General features: G+C 34.5%; 1 protein-coding gene across 3 annotated transcripts in view; it reads left to right on the top strand.

Moving 5' to 3' along the window:
- Positions 1–12,913, top strand: part of LOC136854094 (protein amalgam-like) — a 199,072-nt gene that overhangs the window by 172,727 nt on the left and 13,432 nt on the right. For all 3 annotated transcript variants that reach the window (XM_067130253.1, XM_067130255.1, XM_067130254.1), the window contains exons 3-7: positions 1,107–1,180; positions 6,078–6,233; positions 7,364–7,507; positions 8,493–8,633; positions 9,445–9,691. In XM_067130253.1, coding sequence (XP_066986354.1) covers positions 1,107–1,180; positions 6,078–6,233; positions 7,364–7,507; positions 8,493–8,633; positions 9,445–9,691 — 762 coding nt within the window. The remainder of the gene's footprint in view (positions 1–1,106; positions 1,181–6,077; positions 6,234–7,363; positions 7,508–8,492; positions 8,634–9,444; positions 9,692–12,913) is intronic.

Here is a 12,913-nt window from a genome sequence, read left to right as displayed (position 1 = left end):
AAATTGCACGGATTCTACTCGTTTCAGTTCGTTAGCATGACTAAACAAAACTACATTCACAGTTGATAAAAATCAAGCACTGGGCAAGACAGTTAGACATCATCAAGTGGAAAGAATCGGTCAGTTTCATATATGTTAGACCCTAACTCTATAAGGAGATTACTCTCCAACTCTGTCCTTAGCACCCATTTTTAGTTTTCTGTACAAGAAAATTATTGAGGTGGTTTTTTTTTTCTCTCCGTCCACACTTTTCCTGTCCGCCCTCAGATCTTAAAAATTACCGAGGGTAGAGGTCAGCAAACTGGTATGTGATCATCCACCCTCCAATCATCAAACATACCAAATTGCAGCCCTCTAGCCTCAGTAATTTTTATTTTATTTACGGTTAAAGTTAGCCATGATCGTGCGTCTGGCACCGCTATAGTTGCCAACAATACAGGCAAACACTGGGACGTAGCTGAACGTTTCACGGGCCGCGGCTCAGAGTTTCATGAGCCGTGACTGAAAGTTTATACGCTGTACAGAAAACTCGATTGCGCCGAAGAAACTTCGGCGCATTTATTACTTGTTTGACACCATTCTTCCCGTACATTTGATTACAGAACACATAAACTTCTTCCTTACGTGCCGGGAGACAGCTGGTATACATTTCAATTTCTTTTCTTGTGAATTAATATGATACTTATAAAAAAAATCGCTTACATGAGACCCTCAACAGATAAGAGCTACGATTTTAGGACGACTAATACCCTTAATTTTATAAATAACACTTGAAAAAGAATTGGTAAGAATGTAATATATGTATATGTATATGTAGGACTAGCGTATATGTGTGTGTTATGTATTTATATATATATATTTATATGATATATATATATATATATATATATATATATATATATATATATATATATATATATATATTACTAAGAGGACCTCATTCAGAGAGAGAGAGTTTTTATTCAAGAGAGAGAGAGAAAGAGAGAGAGAGAGAGAGAGAGAGAGAGTCGGCTGATAATCCGATATTATAAGTTATTCACGTTACCTTTACAACTTTTTTTTTAATATTCTATTTTTCTTTCGAACTGTTATTCCTTACATTACAGGAAGTGACGCCTTGATGTTCCGGCACATCGGACCAGACGGGGAAACGAAAATGATCTTCGTTGCTGAAATTATAGTAAGTCAACTTTCACTTACAATGTAAATAATGTCATATAGAATACAGCTTTAGCTATATTCTATTATATTACATTAGCTTTAGCTAATGTAATAATGTACTGATATATGAAATCTTAATATATAACATGTAAATATATACAGGAACGGTAATTTTCTTTTTTTTACAAAAAAATAACATTAACATTATGACAATGAGTTTATTAAACTTTGATATTCCTAAAAAGGGGAAAGCTTTTTTTGCATGCAGGTTTTTACATAGATTAGACGATTATTTGACTTCTTAAGGTCAAAGGTTATCATTGAAATGTTCTCCTTATCCGTTAAAAGCAGAGATTAAGAGAGAATCACAATAACTTGATTGTATGGATATACATATATGAATTTAATTCAGTATGTATATATATATATATACTGAATTTAATTCAGTATGTATGGATATAGAGACTGAATTAAATTCAGAACCTATAAGTTATTCCCGTTACCTTTACAACTTTTTTTTTTGTATATACTATTTTTCTTTGAACTGTTATTCCTTGAATTAATGACCTGTTCCGGCACATCGGACCAGAGGGAAACGAAAATGATCTTTTATTCCTTCACACATATAATATGTCATATAGAATATATGTATATATTATATTATATTAATATATATATATATATATATATATAAATATATATATGAGATATATATGTGTGTGTTTTTTTACAAAAATACCATATTATGACAATATATAAACTTTGATATAGCTTTTTATGCAATAGATTAGACTATTAGGCTATTTGATAGGTCAAAGATTATCACTGAAATATCCGTTATATAACTCGATTGTATGGATATATATATAATATATATATATGGATATACATACTGAATTAAATACAGGAATAACAAGTTATATATATGAATAAATATAGGCAAATTTTTATTATATCATATATATATAATTATATATATATATATATATATATATATATATATATATATATATATATAATATATATATATATATATATATATATATATATATATATATATATATATATATATATATATATATATATACATACAGTGCCATTAATTTAACAACAAAGAACAAAGGCTTTACCAGGAATCTAGTGAGAATGATAAACCATGTCAATACATACACAATGCACATTTCTGAATCTAGTGTCGTGGGTGCGCGAGTCTACACACACACACACACACACACACACACACACACACACACACACATATAACATATATATATATATGTATATATATATATATATATATATATATATATATATATATATATATATATATATATATATTATATATATATATATATATAATTTTTTATATATATATATACATATAGTCATATATCTATTGTATATATATAAATATATATATATATATATATATATATATATATATATATATATATATATATATATATATGCTGTTAGTGCCATCGTCTTTTCACTGCCCATACGAAGGACTGAGTATGTCATCCCTTAAATAGAGACTAAGTAATTCATAAGAACTCTCTCGTGGACTTCTACGGGGAATATCTTCCCTATGCAATGTATATTACATTAACACTATAAATGCGACACTCATCTAGATGTATGCTACAGTACACAATTATAAGACCTCATAACAACTATTAGAATTACTATGCCAAGCCCGCTCCTCGTTTGGTCGGGAAGACCCATCCTCCAAAACGTTACGTAAGAACTTAAGAGCTTTTAAATCACTTTCCAAGACGTTATATGACTATTTCTCCTTATCCTAAAATAAATAAGACATGTCAATGCAACGAAACATTTTAATTTTCAACGCAACATAGAAAAAGCTCCAATGGAGAACAAACAAAACAAAACAAATCACGTTCACTACTACGCTTACGCATGCATCAATCGCTTTGCCGAGGAATGAGAAGCAGCCCGCTGTGTGTCACTCCCGCTGCGCATTCCGAAGCTAATCTAACCCGCTGACTCATCTTTTCTTCAGCAGACTGCCGAAGGAGTGGTTCCTTTGTTGTGGTCCTTTTATCCTCTGGGACCAAACAACAGAGGTGAACTGACAGTTCAGCCGAGCGTGATAGATAAACGGATAGGTTCGCAAAAAAGAAAAATGGAAATGAATATAAAATGCTGAACATTAAACAAAAATCAACAAGAAACGACAGAATAGAAATAACTGTTTAACCTTTACGTTGAGCCCTTTCATGTTTTTTTAACGTTTCGTTATTCTCATTATTTCCTTGGTAAAATTTTGTATTTTTCTTTTGGTAATGTGAGTATTTCAAAGGCTCTTTTTCTTCCAATTATCTCTGTCTCTCTGACTGCCTATGTATCTCTTCTCTCTCTCATATCCTGTTCTCCTACATTTTAACCACTTATATTTTTCCTCCGTTATATTATTGTTTCTTTGTTTCTTTCGCCTCAGCCTTAGTGTTTTACCTTTCTTTTTTTTTTTTTTTTTTTTTTTTTGGAGAATGAACGTTAACTACATTTCCCTCCCCTCCAGTACCTGCGTTAACTGTTTTCTGTAGTCTACGCCGCCCCTTCCTCAAATTCTCCTCTCTCCCTTTTCGCCCTGGAGAAAGAAACAAACTAAGCGGCGAAGTTAATTACTAGGAAAGGGAGCTTTCAAGCGACTGGAGAACGAGATGATACCCCTTTACCGCGTTCTCTGGGTACAAGAACATTTCACCGTGGTCCCGTGTCATATACCAATTGCTCTCCGACAGCACTTGGCAACAACGTCAGGACACGATCTTCATGCGTTATTTTCTTGACGAAGTTTTCTTTTTTTTCTTATTTTTCTTGCAGTCTTGGACGAATAAGGATCACGCACATGTCTGCCTCGATGTTTGTTTGTTATCTGCACTTTTCGACATAATCATCTTTCGTGTTTTCTTGTGATTCAGCGGCCGTTGAAGAGCATAGGCTACTTTTCGAGCGTTAACCGACATGCAAAATATACATCATACATATAAATCATATATAAAGAAAGAATGTAAAGAATACAGATATGAATCCAAGAAAATACACCGCCGCGACTAACATGTAGGAGTACATGAAGAGAGTAATCAGTGACAGCAATTATGATTTGTACTTGTTGAAAAATATGTCATAAAGATTGACATTTTATCTTTTTTTTTATTTTTTTCTCTGTTGTCTGTTTACCTTTCCTTTTTATATCCTGCCTCTTAAGAACTCAAAACAAATTAAGAAAATAAGTGTAGGCATTACTCTACGAAACGACAAAAAAGAATTCTGAAAATGGAGATAAAAGTTGCCCAAATATACTTCACTGCCTTATGTCCCTTACAGAGCGTATGGTAGACAGCCCCCAGCAAGGATACCCATCTCAGTGGTGGCGTTGAATTATAGAACCTGATACACGGCTGGGGAAGAAAGCTAAGAATTATGGTGGGGTCAACAAACTCCGCACTCCCGGATGTGCTTCAACCACCATGTGCTAGCCATCCCATATCTGATGTTTGAGTGCATACAGCCAGCCAAGTCGGAAAAACATTACGAGCAAACTTTCAGTGATTGTTAAAAGATGGCAACTCAGTGTTAGGAATCTTTCAGTGACTGTTAACAGATGGCAACCCCGTGTTGAAATGGATTTATTGCTGATAGCGATATCCGCTTGCAAAAAATGGTCTCGAGTAAAAACCTGAAGCCAGATGTGCACGAAAGGATCCGTAAAGAACACTCTTCACTTTAAGAAGGGTTTTTGAGAAGCCTTCAAAACGATGCGTTTTAGTTTTTGACTACCCTAAGTAAAGCGCCTTTATTCGTAATAACTTTCCTTTCTTTTATGTTATCCTTATTTTTGATAATTAGTGCGCAGGATTTTCTCAGTGAAAACAGGAAATGAAATACGAGTCAAAATCTGATCTCCTGTGATATTTTGCAAACCATCACGATGTATTATAGTGTGTAAATAGTTATGATAGGGCACCGCTGGGAAGCATGAAAGTATAAAAGAATTATAGATATTTCATTACAAGTTCTAAGATTGTGTACGCTAAAATTAGTAGGGGCGAATATTCAGTATGTTGGGTCGTATTAGCCCAGTGACATCGCTGGCAACTTGTCACTGCAGTGCCCAGAGTTCAAGTCCCACTCACGGCTTACTTGATTTTCACACTATAAACCATCTTACTGCTTTTATGAGCTTGGGATGGCAAGTTTGGGAACCCAATAGTTTACCTATTGAGTCACCAGCAGCTACGTCATACGTGGGTAGAGATCGTACAAAGTCTCTGACGAAATATGTGTATGTCTCTAAGATAATGTGAAAAAGCACAATAACCTTTCATTCTGCTGCTCACTGATGACCTTCGAACCTTCAAACATTCTGCAGTTATCACTCTCCATAGAAACAAATATGATTAATATACCTCTCTTGGTTTCTGTTTCCGTTGAACTCTTATTTTTAAAAATCAAAATACAATTAAACTAAACATTTTACTCCATCTATCTCATTAATATCTCTATATTTATACGTGAGCATAAATAAACAAGAGCGGAGAAATTTAAAACAAAGACTACATATTATTTTAAGACCTAATGTGAAGGTGTTCAAGGATACAATTCACACGCTAGAAGCCAAACTTCCCCAGACTAAATCAACTATGGCTTTGCAGTGGAACTCTTCCTAACCAGACTTATTTTCAATTATCAGACTAAACCTTGCAAAGCCCTAGGAAAGTAAACTGGTAATCTTCATGATAACTGGTTCTTAGCTTTCGTAACATCACATTTGGATTAAAAAAATATTGCCCTGTGACCTATCTCCTCAAAGCGAGTGCGTCAGGTCAGAGAGAACGATTATTCTGTGTTAATGCCGCATCTCTAAAGCATTTTTATTTCCCCCAAAACAGCTGAGAGAAAAAGACAGATTCACCAAGATCGGAAATTCCTTCGTGCTGAGTGGAGTGAAGAGGCGCCACGCCGGGAAATACGAGTGCCGAATCGAAATGGAAACGGGGCCGGTCATCCAGGTCATGCATACCCTCAACGTCCAGTACCCGGCATCGGTGAGTCGGTCTTGTAGACCACCAACAGGTAGTATCAGTTGGGAGATGATTCTTGTGAAGGAGCGTTCCTTCATTATATGACACCTCATCATGAGATAAGCTTACTTCTGGGATTATTTCTTTATGACACCACATCATGAAATAAGCTTGCCTTTGAGATTATTTCTTTATATGACACCACATCATAACATAAGCTTATTTTTGGGATTATTTCTTTATGACACCCCATCATGAGATCAGCTTACTTTTGGGATTATTTCTTTATGGCATCACATCATGAGATCAGCTTACTTTTGGGATTATTTCTTTATGACACCACATCATGACATAAGCTTGTCTTTGGGATTATTTCTTTATAACACCCTTTGGGATTATTTCATTAGATACCACAGCATGAGATACCTTTTGGGATTATTTCTTTTTGACAGCCCATCATGAGATCAGCTTACCTTTGGGTTTATTTCTTTATTACACCCCTTCATGAGATAAGCTTGCTTTTGAGATTATTTCTTTATGACACCCCTTCATGAGATAAGCTTACTTTTGGGATTATTTCTTTATGACACCCCTGCATGAGATAACCTTACTTTGAGGATTATTTTTCATAACCGGTATTTACAGTTTGGAAGAATGCTTTTCTTTTTTATACCTTTCAAGTTGAGACTGATCTCATAGATATAAACTAGCCCCCATCACTCTAGTTTGAAACGTCTATGGGAATTTATGTAGACTGAAATTAGAAATCTGATTTGAAGATTGTAAGATTTTTCTGCTTCTTTCCAGTGTACCAGCAATGCGCTAAATGCTCATAATGGGAAATACTTCTTGCACTTTAATATCTACACTTTCGTCAATATTTAAGTACAAGAAGTGAAAAGCTAATTCTCTTTATTTCAACGTATTCCCTAAACAGAACAAAGCAACAAGCTAAAAATTTTGAAAATGGTGGGAAATTTTTGAATAGTTACTTTAAATGTCAAACAGGTCAAAAAGTTGCAACGTGAGAGCTGAGCAAGTACCATATGCTGGCTGGTCTCGTCAAGAACTAGTTATGCTTCTCCCATTTTTGCCCTTTACAACTGAAGATCAGGTTTTAAACTCATCCTCAAAAAAGACACAATTCCCTGCAGGTAAAGCGAATAAGCCCAGCCGTGCAAAACGTCGCCAAGGGGTCGAGTGTGACACTCGAGTGCGCTGCGGACGGAAACCCGAAGGCGGCAATCAACTGGAGTAAACGAAAAGGACACTTGCCCTCAGGAGCTCAGTCAGAAGAAGTAAGAATATTCTTTGCCCCTCTGGTGATTTAATAGTGGGATAGGTGTCAGACCATAGACGCAGCGATGCCAGTGAATATCAGGGTTGTATCGCAGTAAATTCATGTGTTCGTATATTATTTCTTACTTTCAAAACCTGCTCCTAATTAAAATATGCTTTACAGTGGTCTAAGGTGATAAAATCTCTATTGACAAGGATTTTATATTTATAATTATATTGTTGATTCATTGGAAGAGTACGTTTTTGTAAGGCTTCAGAATAAAATTTTCATAAGATACTGAGATGCATATTCAACTTTCCATTTTGTGATCAAGTACGGCGTAGATTTTGGCTTAAAGTCTCCATCTTGCATGCAGAGTACTTGTTTTAACTGATCGTAAAGTTCAAAACCATATTTCAGCTTATTTTAGTATATCATAATTACTATTAATAACTAAATTCTTCATTAGATAACTTTTTATTTAAATAGCATACGGCTGTTGACGATAAATATGACAAATAAAAAAAGCGGCATAAAAAAAATGGTTGAATGGACTCAATGCTGTAATACCTCGTGAGTAATCAATCACTCAGGGTGCGTCTCCAGATAATAATAATATTGAATAACATTGATGTGTATACTTGTGATTTGATGAATAAGCTCCTAAGAATGCCTAGACACACTGGCACACACATACATTCATGCATACATACATACACACACATACATACATACATACAAACACACACACATATATTTATTGTGTATATATATATATATATATATATATATATATATATATATATATATATATATATATATATATATATATATATATATATATATATATATATATATATATATATGATATATATATATATATATATATATATATATATATATATATATATATATATATATATACATACACATATATAATATGTACACTCGAATATTGCACTTCTCTCATTCTCGAAGTAAATTTCTTCCCCCCTATAATTCAGGGCTTCAGCCTGACGCTGGAAAATGTCGACCGGCATGTGGAAGGCACCTACATCTGCACAGCCTCCAATGGAGTAGGACCTCCATCATCGACGTCTATGTCCATCGAAGTGGAATATCCTCCGGAAATCGTTACTGAAGAGGTGAGGACTGGATGGGATGAAGTAATGGAGTTAACACTAATGCAGGGAATTAATATCCCGAATTGTTAGGAAGAGAAACATTGTTCACATTGTAACTGTGTTTTGAATTGAATATAGAACTTAGGCCAAAGGCCAAGCACAGAAGGGAAAACCTCGAAGCTGCACTATGAATCAATTGTTAGAGGGTGGAAAGTAAGATGGAAGAAAGAGAATATAAAAGGAACTAAAGGGGTTGCAGCTAGGGGCCGAAGGCACGCTGCAAAGAACCTTAAGTAGTGCCTACAGTGCACCGCAATGAGGTGCACTGACGGCACTAGCCCCCTGCGGGGGCCTGTCTTTTGTTGAGTGTGTGGCATCAAAATAAATCGAGCTTATTTTAAGATGTTCTATGGATTTCAGTCACAAAAGATTCACGTTGAAGCTTCTAAATTCCAGAATGATTTTTTCCTTCACATGAGGAAATAAACAGTCGACATTTTCATCTGTGACGTGTTATGCTAAAGTATTGCATCAAACTAAATCGAGATAAATTACGTAGTATCAACTAATCTTTTCTAGCAAAAGGTCACTCTCGAACTAATCTTTTCTAGCAGAGGATCACTCTCGAACTAATCTTTTCTAGCAAATAGTCACTCTCGAACTAATCATTTTTAGGAATGGATCACTGTCGATCTAATCTTTTCTAGCAAAGAGTCACTCTCGAACTAATCTTTTCTAGCAAAGGGTTACACTCGACCTAACCTTTCCTAGCAAAGGGTCACTCTCGACCAGATCTTTCCTAGCAAAGGGTCAATCTCGAAACGTCTTCCAGACCATGTTGCACACCGGGGAGGGCAACAAAGCGAACCTCATCTGCATCGTCCACGGTCGGCCGTCGCCAACCGTCACCTGGATGAAGGACGGGAAGCGCATGACTACCGACGATTTCCTACAGGACCGGGACGGATTCCACAAACACACTCTCACCATCGAAAAGGTCGAGGAGTCGCATTTCGGCGAGTACACCTGCATAGCGCAGAATCGTCACGGGGAGATACAACAAACTCTAAGACTCACAGGTGAGTGACGAGTGTACTACGTTGCCTAGAATGCTGCGGACGTTGTTTAGAAAGAAACAAAGAAATTTATGTACAGTATATCCCATAGAGTTACATACATGGAATTTTAATTCTATACCATAATTGTATATTCTAATGGACATACGCACACACACATACACATGCACGCACACACACACACACACACACACATATATATACATATATATATATATATATATATATATATATATATATATATATATATAGATAGATAGATAGATAGATAGATAGATAGATAGATAGATAGATAGATAGATAGACAGATAGACAGATAGATTAGATAATTGTATATGCTGGCACACATCAAATTATTATGAAACACTAATAGTATGAATTTTATAGTATGAATCCTAACAGATGAGAAAACGAGACCATTTCATGAAAGTATAGGTGAATCACTGATTAAACAGCCTGCTAGGGGAGAAAGATATCTAGGCAGCTTTATGATTAAAACGATCATATAAAAAATAGGGTATAAGTAGGAGACAACTATAGTCGACCATTTTAAGAATCTCACTCGGCCACGCCCCCTTCCCCTGGCACCGAGATAACGCATGACATTATCGTACCGCACTTTCCAACGATATCAGTTGCTGCTTGGCTATGACACTGATAACATCATAAGGTCATTCATTCAATAACTAAAGGAAGCTCTAGAACCTGTCCGGCTCACGATAAGGACAGTGCTGCCAGCTGTATGCGTAATACCTTGAAATAAGGGGAAGGTGTTAGGCTGGGGTGGCGGGGTGGGGCAGGGAGGATGTGGGCTGGGCCGAATGATATTCTTAAAATGCATCGACTGTTTTTACAGAACATTTTTCAGAGAGAAATAAGATGATTAATGAAGGAAGTTTAGGTATGGTGATTTATTAAACAACTTTACAGATGAGACAAATGAGACCTTTTGTTGAGATGATTATAAAGATTTACTAAGATAACAAACAGTATAGATGAGGTTACCGATCAAACAACCTTGGAGATAAGTTTGACAGAATATGTAAATGCAAAATGATGACATAATTGAGAGGATGATTACGATTTCGATCAAAGATAATATGTATGTTTATGTATATTATGTATGTATATATATAAATAAGTATATATATGTATATGTATGTATGTGTGTATATATATACACACACACACACACACACACACACACACACACACACATATATATATATATATATATATATATATATATATATATATATATATATATATATATATATATATATATATATATATATATATATATATATATATATATATATATATATAAATGATTACGTAGATAAATCATTTCCCACAATGAGTTTCCTAAACTAGGCGATTTCCATTAAATAACACTCGCTCAATAAAGATATTAAAAGGAAGAAGAGCTATTCAAGATGAGAGAAGATGAAACAAGGGAGTGTCGAACATCTGGCAATAGAAAAAGAACTGGTAAGAGTCATTTTCAGAACGGAGGGAAAGAAAAATGTGAAAACAGAACACCAACAACCGCCACCTGAACCGAGCAACGAATGACGTGTCAATGACGTCAACCAGTGACACATACGGGTATGAATCTGGCATTTCATTTCTTCTCAAGGAGCGATTTTCTTTGCATTGTGTAAACCATGGGTTCTCAACCTGGGGGCCATGACAAGAATTTATGGGGGCTATAGCAGAATGTTACAAATTATACATTTCAAAATATTGTTAGAAATCAGAATTTATATAAAATGCATCATTCTGTCCTAGCAAAAGAATTTTTTTTTGTAGTCTTCTGTAGTGTAGTGATTTAAGTCATTAACTTTTTTCATTAACTTTTTTTTGTAGTGTAGTGATTTAATTTAAGGCACTCAGCATACCACAGAAATCTATCAACTAAGATACTTTTAACTTTCCAGTTTTTAACAAATTTAGTTGTTATAAAGCAAATGTGTTTTCTTCATCAACATTTTATTTAATTATTTATTTTACCCCATTTTACCTCTGTTTTTTATTGGGGGGGGATGAAATTTTGGAGAAAAATAAAAGGGAGAAAGGTTGAGAATACATGAAGGGAGGAATAAAGTGACAACGATTGAGAACCAGTGGTATAAACACTTACAGCAGATTCAGCATATCTGCATGAAATATGTTACTTTCTACGATTTGGTCATAATTTGGACGGACTTTAAACATAGCCACTGTGCCGTTTAGCACGCTTTGATATTTTCTGATTGGGCTTCTTCAAGTCTGATCCCCGTAGAAGTACACAAATGTTTTATTTTTCATTTCATGACACGTCGCTAAATTTCAGTTCCAATCAAATCTGAACTTGAATTGATTTAGCTGGACTTAGTTGAAATATAATTCAAAATAAGTGAAAATGTTTAAAGTAAAATAAAAATAAATAAAAAATTAAAGAATATATAAATATAATTAAATATAAATATAAACAGATAAACGCAATAAACATAAACATGAAGAAATATGAATAATAAAATTAAAAGATAATTAAAGATATATAAAAACAAAAAAATACGAACAAACAAACTAATAAACAAAGCTCGTTCCAGTTTTTTTAAATTTCTCTCTAAGCGCGGAGTATAATCGATTAGGAATATACTGCATTTATTCCATAATAAAACACACAGCAAGTTCAAAAAACTAAACTCTCATTGTTATGGCTGATAAATTATGAGATTTTATTCCTATTATTGGTTATTAGACAAAAGCAATCGCTCAAGCGATTTTTCCTATATGAAATGGTTTCATACTTATCCCCCCAACAGGAAGAAACAAATTAGGCCCAAGCCTTTGGCAGTAATTATTTCAACGGCCAAAAAAAAAAAAAAAAAATCGGATAAACCCCGATCCACAGTCAAGTAATTACATGTCATCAAATCATTTGAATCGTGTGATTCTCTGTAACCGATGTAACGCCATTTTTATACAGTGATTCAAGTCATTTGTCCTTAACTCACGTCAGTAAACAATGACAATGGTGGTTATGTTCTATGACATCATATCCTTCATACTTAACGGCCAGTGTGTGTAAAGGATGTATGAGTCGACCATACGGGCAAGAGGTACAATGGAGAGGTCCGTTTCGGCCTGTTACAGTTTGCATGGAAATTATATATATAATTACACACACACACACACACACACACACATATACACATATATATATATATATATATATAT

The sequence above is a fragment of the Macrobrachium rosenbergii genome, chromosome 28 (assembly GCF_040412425.1).
Source record: "Macrobrachium rosenbergii isolate ZJJX-2024 chromosome 28, ASM4041242v1, whole genome shotgun sequence".
NCBI classification, from domain to species: domain Eukaryota; kingdom Metazoa; phylum Arthropoda; class Malacostraca; order Decapoda; family Palaemonidae; genus Macrobrachium; species Macrobrachium rosenbergii.
This window is presented reverse-complemented; position numbering and strand designations above follow the sequence as displayed.